Below are 16,512 nucleotides of genomic sequence, written 5' to 3'. Positions count from 1 at the left end.
GGAAACCCACTTCGCATGCTAAAGGTCACGCGGCACTGCCTACATGCCTTGGATATGTGGAGGAAGCCTTGGTTCTTGTCTCAGGGCCCGGTGCTGGGAGCTCCTTGTCGTTGCGTGATGCTAGCGACGGACGAGTCCCTCACCAGCTGGGGTGCGGTCATGAGTGGCCACCCATGGCACATCGACTGCCTGGAGATGCTGGCCGTGCTTCATGCACTTCGTTATTTTCTCCCAGACCTAAGAGGTCACCATGTGTTGGTGCACACCGACAACACAGCGGTGGTCTCTTACATCAACCACCAAGGAGGTCTGCACTGCATCTATCTAGTGTACCAGATCCATGTGTGGGCACAGGTCGAATTCCTCTAACTCAGAGCAGTCCACATTCCTGGGCATCTTAATATGGGAGCAGACATCCTGTTGAGGCAGGGGCCGAGGCCCGGGGAATGGCGGCTTCACACCGAGGTGATGAAGCAGAGTTGGAGATGTTGGCCAGACTCTGGTGGATCTGTTTGCGACTCGAGAGACATCGCACTGTCCCCTCTGGCTTCCTCATCCAGCTCCACTGGGGGTGGACGCCATGGTACAGACGTGGCCAAGGCTTCATCTGTACATTTTTCCGCCGATTGCTCTGCTCCCGGGAGTTCTGGATAGAGTGCGCCGGGACGGAGTCCGGCTGCTGTCAGTAGCCCTGTTCTGGCCGGGCTGGGTATGGTTCCTGGGCCTGATTTCTCTTTTTGATGCCACTCCATGGGAGGTTCCCTTCAGGAGAGATCTCCTCTCGCATCCGGAGGGTGCGCCCCCGCATGGTGCTTAGAGGCTGTAGGTGTGGTCTCTGAGGAGGCACAACTCTTAGCTTCCAGTCTCTCAACCGAGGTAGTTAAGACCGTTCTCCAATCCAGAGCTCTCTCAATGAGGAAACTGTATGCCTTGAAGTGGAAGATTTTCACTTCTTGGTGTGGAGACCGCCAGCTCGGCCCAGTTAACTGCCCGGTTGGTACAGTGCTGGAGTTCCTGCAGGCTCTCCGCATGGTGGACCCACTCCACCCTGAAGGTCTACGTGGCAGCCATGGTGGCCTACCGCGCCCCTCTCGGTGGCCAGTCAGTGGGCAGAAACCCTCTGGTTACATGTTTCCTCCGAAGTTTGGCCATTGGATGGGTTGTCCCCTATTTCTGTTAGGCTCCTTCTCCCTCTCTTGCTTTAGTGTGCTCTTCCACACTAGGCAGAGATTTGAAAGTCTGGCAGCTTGGGCATTCTCGTTCCCCTTTCGTTCTCGACGCAGCTCAAGTTCCTGAAGAGGAACGTCTAAGGTTACGTATGTAACCCTGGTTCCTCAAAAGAATGAGATGCTGCGTCGCAGTGCCACACTTCCGGCATCTCTTGCTTCATCCTTTGAGGCTGATTACCGGCTTCGCCACTCATGCTTTTATGCTTCCTGGTCTCTGACGTCACACGCCTATGACGTCACGCCTTTCCATTGGACTGATTATACACGTTATTCAGAGACGTCGTGCTGGACGCATTCCCCATTCATTCTCGACATATTGTCTCGTTCCTTCGAGGAACCAGGGTTACATAAGTAACCTTAGACGTTATCTGATGCACTTCTTGTGAGTCGATGCGATTTGAAGGATGATCAGGATGGCTGTCACTTGTACTTTGATGACTGGAAGTCCAGCGTGCAGTGTTGCTGTGGGAGAGGTTTGCTGTTAACCCACAAAACACCTGCTAACATTGCGTCCTTAAAGGGCCACTGACCATGTGGCTTGAGGGCATTGGTCCTCTGTACGGTTGCGTTGCCTGTTGAGGGCCATTGAAGTTTGGAGGCACATCTCTGTGATCTCTTGCCATGTTCCGTTGTGACTTGAGAATCGCTGGATGATTCAGGAAGTGCAGAGCTGGCTCTTTTTGTCATCTGAGTAGTGTGTGCTCCGGTGGGAGCAGTGTTCTGCTGAAGTGGGCACCCCCTTTAGTTCTGGCTATGTTGGTGTAGTTAGTGAATCCAGCTGTCAGATGAAACTCATTGTGATGAGGGTAAATCAGGCATGGCGTAGAGTGCAGATGCCATTTGAGTTTGATGTTAGGTGGTCTTGAGTCAGTCCACTTAGTTAGCATTAGCTCTGCATTTCTGCCTCTTGTGAAGAGCAGCTTTGGCACTGGCAGTAGTCAGCAGATTGTCCTGGTTGCTCCCCTTTTCAATTGGGTACCTCAGGAGTCTTGATACTGGGTTTGTGTGGTGACCGGTATGATGACAGGTGTTGGATCAAGCTGGATGTGCAGCTATTAGCTGTAGTGGCTGGGTAATGCTTTACTTGGTGATGGAATGGCTGGCCCTGTGGTCAGTGGCTGGTTATCAAAGATCTGGGTTGTGGGCTGGTCTGACCTTGAACCAGTTCTTGACACCAGAACGAGTCAATCTTTCGTTCATTATCTAGCTCAGCTCAGTGTTCATCTTCAGTTCTCTCTTCACAGCAGTTCAGTCAGTGTACTCTTTGAGTAAATTAATTACTTTGGATATTGGTTTATTTTAACTCAGAGTGAGTGTCAGCCACGTTAAAAAAGTTAACAGCTTAAGTCATTTGTGGATTATTGGAGATGCAAACCGTTTCAAACGATTCAGTTCGATTTGGTGAACTGGTTCAAGGTTATCCGGTTACATCGAATGATTCGTTCATGAACCAGATATCACTAAACTGCAGTGTTTTGAAATCTCAAAACAGACCCGGAAGAGAAGACAATGCTGAATAAAGTCGTAGTTTTTGGTATTTTTGGACCAAAATGTATTTTCGATGCTTAAAAAAATTCTAACTGACCCTCTGATGTCACATGGACTACTTTGATTATGTTTTTCTTACCTTTCTGGACATGGACAGTATACTGTGCACACAGTTTCAATGGAGGGACTGAGAGCTCTCAGACTAAATCTAAAATATCTTAAACTGTGTTCTGAAGATGAACGGAGGTCTCACAGGATTGGAATGACGTGAGGGTGAGTTATTAATGACATAATTTGGATTTTTGGGTGAACTAATCCTTTAAGAGAGCTTCAGCCTGTTGGTGCCTCTCTGGCTTCTATTCCATCTGCTTTCTGTGCTCAGTGTCCGTGTGGGTTTTGTAGAGGCCTCCTGATGCTTTCCACTTCCTCCTTTAGCTCCTTGTTCTCTTCATCCACTGTCACTTGCTGGTCCAGTTGGTCTGGCGGTTCTGCGCATGCTCCCAGTCCTCCGGGCCTCGCAGTGGGTGTTTTCCGTTTGGCTTCAACTGGGTGATATGGCTCTGGGCAAGAGCACTGATGATCCTGGCTGGCTCTCTGTGGCTGTAGCCTTGGTTTGATCGGAAGGCGGGGGGGGCGTCTGTTGCAGCACTTAGTCAGGTTGCTGGCTGGTCAGGTGGGTGGCAGGGCTGGATGATCTGAACACAGGTGTAAAACAGGTGGAGAGGGAAAAACACAGGAAGCCAATGCAAGTCTGTACAGATTTAGGGAGCTAAAATGTTTGGGCTATATGTTGCGTGGTTAACTGGTGTGATCAGTTAGTGATGCACACTAAATGGCTAGGTATTGTGGCTGATAAGGCGGGAGTGGATAATTGTTGTGAGTGAGCACAAGAAACCACGGGGCGCAAGGGGGTGCAGCTTCTTCCAGCGGTTGCATCTTTTTCTCTGGCCGCGGCGCTTTAAGGGACTAGACGGCTTGGCACGCACCCTTCCTGGACCCACGAGGACACCAGCGTGCATGCATAGGGGAAGAGACCGGTCTCCCGAGGAGAGGCCCATTCGGCATTTAAACAGCGGCGGTGATGAGGCTCCATTGTGCCCCATCACACACCGCCAGCCCTGGCTCTTCCAATGCCCCTCCTCTCTCACACACTCACTCCTGTTGGGAGCCTGGTGAAGGGCAGAAATTAAGTGCTGGGGTGATGATGATAATTATGCTGGGTACACACCAAAAGATTTTTTAAATCTTATACGATTATCAAAATGTGATAGACCCCCAACATGAGGATAAAAAAAATCCTAGATTTAACCATTTTGCTCCTATAGTGTGTGGTGTGCCATGATGTGACAAAGACAGCACACCACACACAAACAGATTTTTATCCAGAGTCTCGACTGTGAACAGAGGAAATCTTGCAAAATCTCGCTAAACTTCAGAAAAAGCATGGCGGGCGATATGCAGGAAGAAATTGCAATGATAATGTTTGGAATGATTTTATACACGACATGTTGTATAAACATTCGTACTGTTACCACAGATCAATAAGCTGATCCTCCATTTCTGCTGTCCACATCAATTTCACTTTGTGCTGCATCATGACTGCTTCTGTCTTCCATCATTCGCTTTCTGATTGGATATTGTTTCGTTTCACGTGCTAATCTCCAGAGCGTGTGCGCGTTTGTCCTCGGGAATTCCCCCCACACATCAGGATTTCTGATCATAAATATTAAACATGTTGAATATTTACGATACGCGATCGGGGCGGCTCCGACGTTCTTCCGATCAGGTTCGGACACTCTTAACACACCTCACACCAAGGGAAAATCTGATAAGATAATCTGTAGAACCATCAAGATAATAGAGACATAGCTAGGATTGTCGGAAGGGGGGAAATTGGCCCAAAATCAGCCTGATTATCTTTTGGTGTGTACCCAGACAGGTTCAGTCACTATGAAGGTATCAACTTGAAGGAGACAGAGGAAGAGGGAAAGACTTTCTATATTTAGTTTAGGAGATATGATTGTAAGGCCCACGCACTCAGTCCAAGGAAGGTATCCGGTGCTGGCTGAAGGTTTCTTGCATGTTCGGTCTTTTCAACGTGCAGAGTTATTCAATATTGGTTAAACTCAAATCTGACTCCATTTTATTATTTAATCTAACTCCATTTTAGTATGACCTCGAATTTAGGCTGAAAGGCAAATTGGTTGTTTGCCGGTCTCTAATTATTATTGTTATTCTTCTGACATTTGATTATTTTAATTTAACTCTTTACTTTATTTTTACTCGTTCATTAAGAATCTATGTCGCTCAGGGTGCCCCATGACGGCCGTTCTACGTGTGACCCACGATCACAAACTCACAAGTCTAAACATTAGCCAGAGGTTATGACTAATACTATTTAATAGGTTGCTCATGCTTACCATTCTTTTAAATAGTGTTTCTGTTTAGTCCCCCTCAGTTACCCATGTACAACTTAGTATATATACAATTTAATATATGAGAAAAAAAAACTCATATATTTTTACATGATCTGCACTACTTGTCAGCTTGCACTATTCCCCAGCCAGCTGCTTGACTTACAATGTTTTCTTTGCAAATGTACAGTACTATGGGAAGCATTCGGATAGTCTACAACCCGAATTCCGGAAAAGTTGGGACGTTGTTTAAATTTTAATAAAATGAAAACTAAAGGAATTTCAAATCACATGAGCCAATATTTTATTCACAATAGAACATAGATAATGTAGCAAATGTTTAAACTGAGAAATTTTACACTTTTATCCACTTAATTAGCTCATTTAAAATTTAATGCCTGCTACAGGTCTCAAAAAAGTTGGCACGGGGGCAACAAATGGCTAAAAAAGCAAGCGGTTTTTAAAAGATTCAGCTGGGAGAACATCTAGTGATTAATTAAGTTAATTGATATCAGGTCTGTAACATGATTAGTTATAAAAGCTTTGTCTTAGAGAAGCAGAGTCTCTCAGAAGTAAAGATGGGCAGATGCTCTCCAATCTGTGAAAGACTGCGTAAAAAATTGTGGAAAACTTTAAAAACAATGTTCCTCAACGTCAAATTGCAAAGGCTTTGCAAATCTCATCATCTACAGTGCATAACATCATCAAAAGATTCAGAGAAACTGGAGAAATCTCTGTGCGTAAGGGACAAGGCCGGAGACCTTTATTGGATGCCCGTGGTCTTCGGGCTCTCAGACGACACTGCATCACTCATCGGCCTGATTGTGTCAATGACATTACTAAATGGGCCCAGGAATACTTTCAGAAACCACTGTCGGTAAACACAATCCGCCGTGCCATCAGCAGATGCCAACTAAAGCTCTATCATGCAAAAAGGAAGCCATATGTGAACATGGTCCTGAAGCGCCATCGTGTCCTGTGGGCCAAGGCTCATTTAAAATGGACTATTTCAAAGTGGAATAGTGTTTTATGGTCAGACGAGTCCAAATTTGACATTCTTGTTGGAAATCACGGACGCCGTGTCCTCCGGGCTAAAGAGGAGGGAGACCTTCCAGCATGTTATCAGCGTTCAGTTCAAAAGCCAGCATCTCTGATGGTATGGGGGTGCATAAGTGCATACGGTATGGGCAGCTTGCATGTTTTGGAAGGCTCTGTGAATGCTGAAAGGTATATAAAGGTTTTAGAGCAACATATGCTTCCCTCCAAACAACGTCTATTTCAGGGAAGGCCTTGTTTATTTCAGCAGGACAATGCAAAACCACATACTGCAGCTATTACAACAGCATGGCTTCGTCGTAGAAGAGTCCGGGTGCTAACCTGGCCTGCCTGCAGTCCAGATCTTTCACCTATAGAGAACATTTGGCGCATCATTAAACGAAAAATACGTCAAAGACGACCACGAACTCTTCAGCAGCTGGAAATCTATATAAGGCAAGAATGGGACCAAATTCCAACAGCAAAACTCCAGCAACTCATAGCCTCAATGCCCAGACGTCTTCAAACTGTTTTGAAAAGAAAAGGAGATGCTACACCATGGTAAACATGCCCCGTCCCAACTATTTTGAGACCTGTAGCAGAAATCAAAATTGAAATGAGCTCATTTTGTGCATAAAATTGTAAACTTTCTCAGTTTAAACATTTGCTATGTTATCTATGTTCTATTGGGAATAAAATATTGGCTCATGTGATTTGAAAGTCTTTTAGTTTTCATTTTATTAAAATTTAAAAAACGTCCCAACTTTTCCGGAATTCGGGTTGTATATATTTTTCCTTTCAGTCTATGTATACACTAAGTAGACATCCAAAAGGCCTATTTTACTGCCGCACGTACCGCGGCAGCGGCGGTATAAAGTGCATTTGGAGACTTTGACCGCTGAGTGGCACTTTAACCACAAGTTATCAAACAAGCGCATCAAAGCACATTTTCGCTAATAGACGTCAGTTTTGCCTCACTGATGTGTTAGATTTGATGGCTTCAGTCAGGGAAAATGAAAGAAAAACACTGTAGTTGAAATATTTAATATTTAATATCCACAGATGAAAGTTTGGTACTTATGAAGTTATGTGCATTTCTTAGAACGAATTCAAGCAGGATAAATGTCAAGCCTGTGCCTGAACCTGTGATAATATTTTCTCTAATCTACATGGTATTAAACCATATTTTAGATTTGACACATTTAAAAAGTGTGCAGTATTATTTATATTATATTATGCGTTATATTATTCAAAAGAATTTGAATAATATTTGAATGATTTGAATGTTTTGGCTCTGAGGAACGTGTGTTACTGGGCTGAAACATGCTTGCACTCAGCAGCACTAGCTACTCTTTGTATTCATAATTTTCTCGCAGCCCATATTATTATTTTCACAAGACCATAATGATAATAACAAATCATCAATTAATAATTAATCATTATTTTTTACGAAAATCATTGTTATTTGTGATCGTGGATGTTTGCGGGAGGCTTTAAGACCAAGCGGAATCCTCTGTTCCCGCCTCAAAGCGAGTCCTGCGCGCTCAGTGATGCAAGCTTCACTGTCTGCGGTTTCACTTTACTGAATCAGATAGAGGCGAATACAACTTATTGATCATGAGCCCAGGGCCAGCGCAAGCATAAATTGTAACGTATGACAGACACAGGATGTAAACGCAAGGCGTATTTATTGACAAACAGCAAAAGGTCAGGAAAATGAGCAAGATCACAGGAGACACAGGCGGGCGGACACAAGGCTGATGGACAGATGACGCAGGGACTTCGGTGGACAACAGGTGGTGGTGCTCGGTCCAGTGACGATCCCTTGAATCCTGGTGAGTGAGTAATCCTAGTGAAGAAGCTGTAATCCAGTGTTGAGTGACGATCCAGGAATGAACGACGAAGACAGGAAGACTAGGCAGGAACAAAGGGCACGGGAGCACACCGGGGAGAAACAACGATCTGACAACAGGAAACACCAGTTACTGAACTTATATAGGAACAAACAATTGAAACCAGCTGGCGCTGCTGATCATGGCTGATCAGTGGCCACACACACACACACACACACACACACACACACAACAGCACGCTAGACGAAAGAGAGAGAGTGAATTCATGAACCGTGACACAAATGCCGCTCTAGGCAGAGCACGATTGTGCCGCCCCCTCACATTCACAATTAGGGATCCTTAAGATGCATGTAAACAATTTTTTTTAATCTATGAAATTACACTAAAATAAAAACGTGCAAGCATGTTTTCAGAGTTTTTAATTTTTTCATTCTGCAAAAAGGTGAGAAGGGTAGCCTACACAATGCAACAGCTAAGTATAAATTCTGTTTTATAGGCTAATAGATAGTGTACAGAATAAAACTAAACATATGCACACATTTTTTTTAGCTCACAAAACTGGAGTTTTCGATTGTTTTCTTGACTGATACACACATTCACACATTTCAGAAGCGTGCGCATCGGGCTTTCGCAACGGCAAACGCTTTGATTGCATCCTCGAGATCATTTTTATCAGTTTAAGCTTGGAGAAACTGCGTTCTCATAGCTCACAGTGACATGGAGAGTGAGAAGCACTCTCAATGCTACAAAAACATTTGGAAAATTGTTTTCCATCCCTTTTTCACAGATGAATTTAAGCGCATCCAGTGGTTTAGATCCAGCAACCAGGCGTCTGCCCAAAGCAGTCAGCTCTTCAAACAATTCATGCCCATCAACATCCCGCGAGTCTCCATAAGTCAGGGCCTTTTCCAGTCCTAAGCAATCCTGAAGGCTATTCTATTCTCCTTTTCTTTGAGAGATGCGATGTCATATAAAAATCCAAATACGCGCCCATGGTCTCTAAGCAGCGAAAAGCGCTCTTCCACGGAGGCGATTACTCATGACCAGATAAATTTATTCGGTTTGACATTTTTGAATATACATTAAAGTATTTTGCATGCATATAGACCTACTAATAGGGCGCTGCCGTGCGGGAATTTTTATTCGAAATGTAAAGTTTTTTTATTTGTTTATAGCTTTTATTTTATTTATACCTAATGTGAAACAAACAAATAAATTAATAATTATCTCTCTCTCTCTCTCTTTCTCTCTCTCTCTCTCTCTTTCGCCTTCTCTCTCTCTCGCCTTCTCTCTTGCCGCCCTGGCTGAGCTGCCGCCCTATAGGCGGCTGCCTAGTTCGCCTATATTATTTATTCACACTGTATGGTTGAAATAATATTTTAGTTCACAACTTTAAGTTCTGTTGTTTAAAAAAATGCTTTATTGGCTAATGTTTCATGAACCTTCGGTTGTTATGCTCTGAAATCCATGCCATTATTAAATTCACAGTATTTTTACCACCTAAATGACTAATCTTTAAAGTCACAATTCTATAATGGTCAAAATTACTCAGGCCAATGGTATTTTTTAATGACATTATTTTATTATTATTATTATTATTATTGGAATAATTGTAGCTTACATAAATAGGTAAAGCAAAACAAATATTCGGATTGTCCCTTATTTTTTCCCTTGTTTTCCTAAAGAATAAACACGTATTTTTTACAAGAATAAACATGATAACATATTATTAATTACTAAAAATAATTTAAGCAATTAAAACCTTTTGTAAACTTGAATTTAAATACTATTAAACTAACTTTAAAGTGTAACTAAACCCCTGCTCAGAGCCTGACTCCACCCACTGACAATATTTGAAAAATGCTGAAAAGTGGGCAGATCACAGCGGAGATAGAGGGGACGAACCTAGGGCGGGGCTGAGCGAGTGCGGCGTGATCCTGAGACCCGTAGTGACGGATTGATTGACAGCAGCTGTCAGAGACGCTAAAATGGAGAGTGACTGTAATGACGCAAGTAGCTTTGCAACAGAGCGATCATTTGAAGTAGAGGACTTTTCTCCCCCACTTTCACCTGAAGTGGAGGGTGTCTGTTCATATCAATTCGAGCCGCTGGCTCAAACTGCGGTCTTACCTCCTGCACCGTGTCGCTTTTCAGCGCGAGCTGTGTGGAGAAGCCCATTTCCACCTCCATTGCATTGGAGAAGCAATCCCTTGTAAAACGCAGTTTGCACACTCGAGCTCTAGGCGGGAACTTGCGGTCTTCCAGGCCAAATGCATGCAACCACTGGCGCTTAATTTTAAAGTCTGCTGGTAAACTATGCAGTCCAGCAGTGCTGTAGCAACCAGCAACACACCTCCGTACCATCCTGACCACTGTACTAAATACAGATAAATCTACGCTAACTTTAAGATCTAAATAACTATATAATTGCTATGCTAAATAGATGCTATAATAGTCTATCCTGGTCGTTACCAATACTCGCAATTCCAGCTCCTGTCTCACTACAGCCATTTTGATGGTTTTATACTGCCAAGGGCGTGGTAGCTCGTACCAAGGGGCGTGGTGAGCTGGAAACCGCTTACGTCACCTGCCACCGCTTACGTCACTTGCCACCGCAACATCCAATAGGAAAAATCAACTGCAGTAGCCACCGTTCAACCTGAAGAGGGCAGCACTCAGACGTTTTTACACCATATATTGTAGAATTAAAACACTTTATACTCAAATGTCAAAAAAGTTACTCGAATCAATGAACAACACTAATAAAGCCCCATTCTTATAGATCATTAACTAAAAAAATTTGGTTTAGGGTTTAGTTACTCTTTAAATTCTCAAGGAGTTTATAAGTAAAAAAAACAGTTCTAAATGAACTTGTGTTAACAATATAATTGGAACTAACAATATAATTCGATTTATTTTAAATGAACAATTCCTGTATAAAATGGGACAGCAACCTTTATATCAGTGGTTCTCAACCTTTTTTTCCAACGGGCCGCACTATGGTCTAAGTGCAAGTCTACGCATATAATTTACATATTACGTCAGCAATACAAACCAACCTGATTTATAATATTATAGCCTAACTATTATGATATATAATCTATCACATTCATTGAAATAAACAATTCTACTCCCCATAAATAAAACACCTAATGCTGTCGGGCTGACCAATTTTGTGAGATTCAGCTTGAAAGGAATAACACAAAGAAGTTGCGATTGTAACGCCTGTGTTATACTTTCCGCATGAGCAATCCGGACGCGTACAAGGCCAGCGCGGACGCAGACTTCATCAATTTGCTCTGCAATTGCCCATAATTATTGCACATCTGACTGTCTTTATATTCTTTTACTGACGGATTGCACAGGTTCGAGTAGCAATGAGCTTCTTCACTCTGCCTGCACATGTGCAATTTTGCTTTTGAAGCCTAGTGACCACGCGCACCTGTCCGCGCGGTCGTCTGCTCATGAGCCTCGGCACACACTCTCCAATGACGATAAGGATTGTTACATAGTGTATGGTGTTTCCATTTATCTGAACTTCTTCAAGTGAGTTGCGGGGCAAAAAAACCAAACGAAAATCCAGCACTTCTCCTTCAATACTGAAACTGCGACTATTCACAGTTTCTACATGTTCATTCGCTGGCATTTTTTGAATTTCTTTTTTTTCTCCCTTAAAAAACAAATGTGTCCATTCTGATGCGCAATTTTACCTTAAAGGCAATTTACCTAATGGCTGTTGATGACTATTTGAATTGAATTCTGCCAAAGTGCGCGCTTGTATGTGTTCGTTAAATGCTTATGCCAGTGCTCATGTCTGAAAATAATATATGTAGAAAAAAAATCACATAAAAACATTAGGATATAGCTTATATTTCATTAGTAGCATAATTTTTTTTTAATTGATGTAAACAATAAAATTTTAGAAAATGATAAAGTTTTTTTTTTTTTTTTTTATTCAGCATGTGGTGCGGGCCGCATTTGAATTCGTCACGGGCTACGGGTAGAGAAGCACTGCTTTATTTCAAACATTTTTTTAATCGTCCACAGCTGAGTTTCGCGGGAGGCTGATCTGCGCCAGATCTCTTGAAGTGAATGTAATGAACAAAGTCATTTTCAGATGCAATGAAAAAAAAAAAACATGGATAACCTAGATTAGTCCCAGGCTCTGTTCTGAAGTAAAATAATTATAATTACTGTTAACCAAGAGTAACAAATTTTTAACACATTTTAATGGATTAATCACCTATTTTCATTTGCTGAATGTTTTCTTTATTTTTTATTTTTTAAACACGCTAAAAATTAAATTAAGTTTGTCAGAGGAAAAAAATATATGAGTCGTGTATAGGTTTCATTTTAACGGATCAATCACCTATTTTTGTTTGCTGCATTTTTTTTAAACACGCTAAAAAATAAATCAGAGTTTGTGAGAGGAAAAAAATAGGCTATAGGAAAATATTTTACAACAAATCCTTTAAATATTTATATATATATAGGCCTTATATTTATTTACTGTTTAATAAAAATAGCATGCATATGATCCTTTGTGTTAAGGTCTTCTTTTAATTTTTGTTTAGTAGACCGTAGCCTAAGACTATCCTACATAAAATTTTTTTTTTTTTTTTTAATGTAACAATGTTATATATTTTTTTTTTAAATGTTACAATGTTATATCATAATGTTATTGTTGTTTTACTTCCTTCTTTTATCTCATTTTACAATTACATTCATTTCGCAATCCGTCCCTTTGCGCCACCTGGCGGTAGTTTCGCGAATGATTTTAACACGCGACTGAATTACAGTTACCACCGCACACGCGGCGGTAAGCCCCAGATAGGCTGGCCACCTACTGTAGATATACATTTATATATTGTATATTCATATTAAAACAAATACAACAAACACCCGCTTAACACCATTGAAAGGCTTGGAAGAGCAAGGACAATTTTTAATATAACTTCAATTGGATTATTCTGAAAAAGGAAAGTCACATACACCTTGGATGCTTCGAGAGTGAGTAGCCTAGAAGATGGACGAATTTTCATTCTCAAGGGAACTAACCCTTTAGGCCATGATGCAATATAATATTTCCATAATATAGTAACCTTAATTGAAATAATATTATTTAAAATAATAATAATAATAATTAGGCACCCCTATGGATGAAACAATGTTTAATTTCCAAATTTTTATTTTGTAATATAAGTCAATAACAATTGGCTGAAGCCTGACCCAATAGTGAAAGTCTTCGCGCAAAGAGACTCCACCCCATTTTGGAAGTCCACACCCATCACCATCGACAAGACACCTGTGCAGCGGGTTAACAGCTTTAAGGTCGTCGGCGTCCACATCAGTGAGGATCTCACATGGTCCACTCACTCAGATGCAGTGATGATGAAGACACATTAACACCTCTTCTTCCTGAGACGGCTGAGGAAGTTTGGAATGAGCTGCAGCATCCTCAGAACAATCTACATCTGCACTGTGGAGAGCATCCTGACTGACTGCATCACTGCCTGCTTTTGGAAACAGCACCGCTGGCAACCGTGGCTCTGAAAAGGGGTTTTGTGAACTGCCCACAACATCGTTGGAGGTGAGCCTCCCTCCCTACAGGACATCTACACCAGGCGGTATATAAGGAAAGCCCAGAGGATCATCAGTGACTCCAGCCACCCATCATCACTTTTTATCAAGGCTTGTGAACTATATTTGCTCATGGTTTGGGTTTGAACATTGACTTTGTTCAGTGTGAATGCATTTTTTCAAATAGTTAAACCATTCCATAGTCCCAGATTACAAATAATAATAATAATAATATAATCTGTATCATTTTCATGTTCAGTATTTTTTTTTTTTTAATAGAACAAGGACAAGCAAGAGTTTTTTGTCTTATGATTGAACTGTCTTATGATGCAAATTGTAATATGTGGCCCTTTGTATTTTATGTGGTATAAATGTGGCCCCCTTGGCCTTATGAACTTGAGTACCCCTGCCCTACGACATACTTCCACTATACAGTATGCCACGCACTGCACTTCAACTCCAGCACAGTTCAGTACTGGACTGACTATACATGCATACTGCACTTAATACAATAATCTATCTGCTACCACTGGATACCATCCAATGCATATCCATGGCATTTTTTGCGTATCCAGTTTATGTATAATCTGCTGCACCTTTGCATATAAATTTGTGTATATATGTGTACATAATGTAGAATTTGTACATACTGTGTATAATGTTCTAATTGTTAACTGTAAGTATGTCTAATAGTACAGAGTATACAGTATGTATGAGTATATTGCACATTGCCATCAGTATAAGTCTGTAGGTGTGTAATAGTACTGTCTATACTGTACAGAAATTGTTTCTGCGCTGTGGTGACACTAAAAATGATTTGATTTGATTTGATTTAAATTCAAGTTGACTCCTATTTAGAAATTGTCACAGATGTATCATGCAAAACAAGGAGAAGTTACAAAGTATGCAAAAATAAGTATGGTACCTTAAACATTTCTGAAAATGTCTAATTATTCTCCTCTTCGATGGTGTTTCTTTTAGATTGACAGGCGCTTCCACACTCTAGATCCACGCGTTGCATGGGACAGTGAGGAGCATATCACACAAGCTACAGAGATACTCATTAGCTTCATTAAAGAAATTAAGGCAAAATTTCCCATGTGGTCCCAAGAGCAATGCTTTAAAGGTGGGTTTACAATAACATGTACAATAAAAAAAATTTACATAAATATCACAAAACATAAAAAAGATAGATAAAGGCATATAGAAGATGTCTCAGTTGTATTATAATTTCTGTTTCAGGGGGAATATCAGCCTACAATGCAGGTGTGAGTACCGTCAGTTCATATGAGAATATCGATGCCAGAACCACTGGAAAAGACTACTCCAATGATGTTGTCGCCAGAGCCCAGTGGTTCAAAAGCAAGGGTTACTGAAGAAGAAAAGCCTTAAATTAGTATAATGATTACAACCACTCAAGATTATAAGTCTTTATTTTTAAAATTAGGCCTATTGTAGTGATATGCTTAGTTACATGCTTTAGTTATATAGATATTAGATTGCTAATATAATCTTTTCAAACCATTTTAAGAGTTTGCATTTTCAAAATATGACAATATTAATGATACTACTGAGCTGCAGTGAATTACCTGTAATGATGGTAATAAAAATCATCTATTTACTCAAATCATGTGTATATTATTTATCACAACAACTTGTGGTTCTCCACGACAGAGGGCGATGTTAAGCCTAATCCTGCATTCACACATGACATTGTAGAGTAATGTTTCTCTGAGAACATTGCATTCAGAGAACATTGGGAGGCACTGGGAGGTGAACATGTTCAGGAGCGCTTATACACTTCAGTTTGTACGCAGACTGACCCACTTGCCAGATTGGGACACACCCAAATTGCAAGCAGAGATCCACTCCTCCACTCTAGGCATACTAGAAACTTCTAGGCAGGTGTCTTGTGGCAAGTTGGAGCTAAACTTAGGAGGATACCGGCTATCCAGAACCAAGTTCTAGACCTTTTGAAGTGTCAAGGGCAGAACAGCATGCTTTATCCCACTCAGAACATCAAATTCTTGGGTATGACCCTAGAATCGCGAACAATGCAAGCTAATTTTGCCCACTGTTTCTTATAACAAGTGTACCCCTGGAAGGGGATGAGCTATCAAGGTACAGGCCAAAAAAGCACAAATATGCTTTTCCCCAGTCAAGGTCATGCTGTTGGTGCTTCACAAGATCAGAACACTGTGCTTCTGGTTGCAGTTGTGATTTTCGGAGACAGAACAACTTACAGCTCCCTAGTAGTACATTCCCTTCCAACGGGACCTGTTGTCTCAAGCAACAGCCGCTACAGGTGAGAGTTGAGGATGGGCATATGCTGAATGTACAACAAGTCAAAGTCAAAGTCTGCTTTATTGTCAATTCTGCCACATGTACAGCACATACAGCACTACAGAGAATTAAAATTGCTTTATTAGACCCTTGGTGCATACAGATAACACTAAACACTAGCAGTCGAATGTAAAAAAAAAACCTGATAAATACAGATTAAATATATATAAAATACAAACTATTCAAATACAAATAAGGATATTGTAAAAAAAAACAACAACAACAAAAAACTTGATAAAGTGGCAGATGTGATAACTAGTGTGATAAACAGTGCAGATACAATGAATGTAGTGCAAAAAGAGTTTATCAGTCTGTTTAAAATGGCAAAAAGCTCAGAGAGCAGTGTTTATTTAAACTGTCAGAGGAGGTAGTTTGCAGTCCAGTGCTTGTCACGATCGGTGTTACAAGGAAACACGGAGAGGGAACCAACTGCAGGTAAGTCATTTATTAAAGGGTAATCCAAAGGGGTAAACAGTCCAGGCAGGGTCAAAACCAGAATATCCAACTCCAACATAAACAAGACACGAAGACAAGGCAAAGCAAGGCAAGAGGCGAATTGACGGACATGAA

General features: G+C 41.4%; 1 protein-coding gene across 2 annotated transcripts in view; it reads left to right on the top strand.

Moving 5' to 3' along the window:
• Positions 1-15,034, top strand: part of LOC132109946 (lysozyme g-like) — a 31,129-nt gene extending 16,095 nt beyond the window's left edge. For both annotated transcript variants that reach the window (XM_059516431.1, XM_059516430.1), the window contains exons 5-6: positions 14,581-14,725; positions 14,842-15,034. In XM_059516431.1, coding sequence (XP_059372414.1) covers positions 14,581-14,725; positions 14,842-14,975 — 279 coding nt within the window. In that variant the 3' untranslated portion in view covers positions 14,976-15,034. The remainder of the gene's footprint in view (positions 1-14,580; positions 14,726-14,841) is intronic.
• Positions 15,035-16,512: the final 1,478 nt, after the last annotated feature.

This window comes from Carassius carassius, chromosome 29, assembly GCF_963082965.1.
Source record: "Carassius carassius chromosome 29, fCarCar2.1, whole genome shotgun sequence".
NCBI lineage: Eukaryota > Metazoa > Chordata > Actinopteri > Cypriniformes > Cyprinidae > Carassius > Carassius carassius.
Note: the sequence above shows the minus strand (reverse complement) of the source record. Positions and strands in the feature narration are given on the sequence as shown.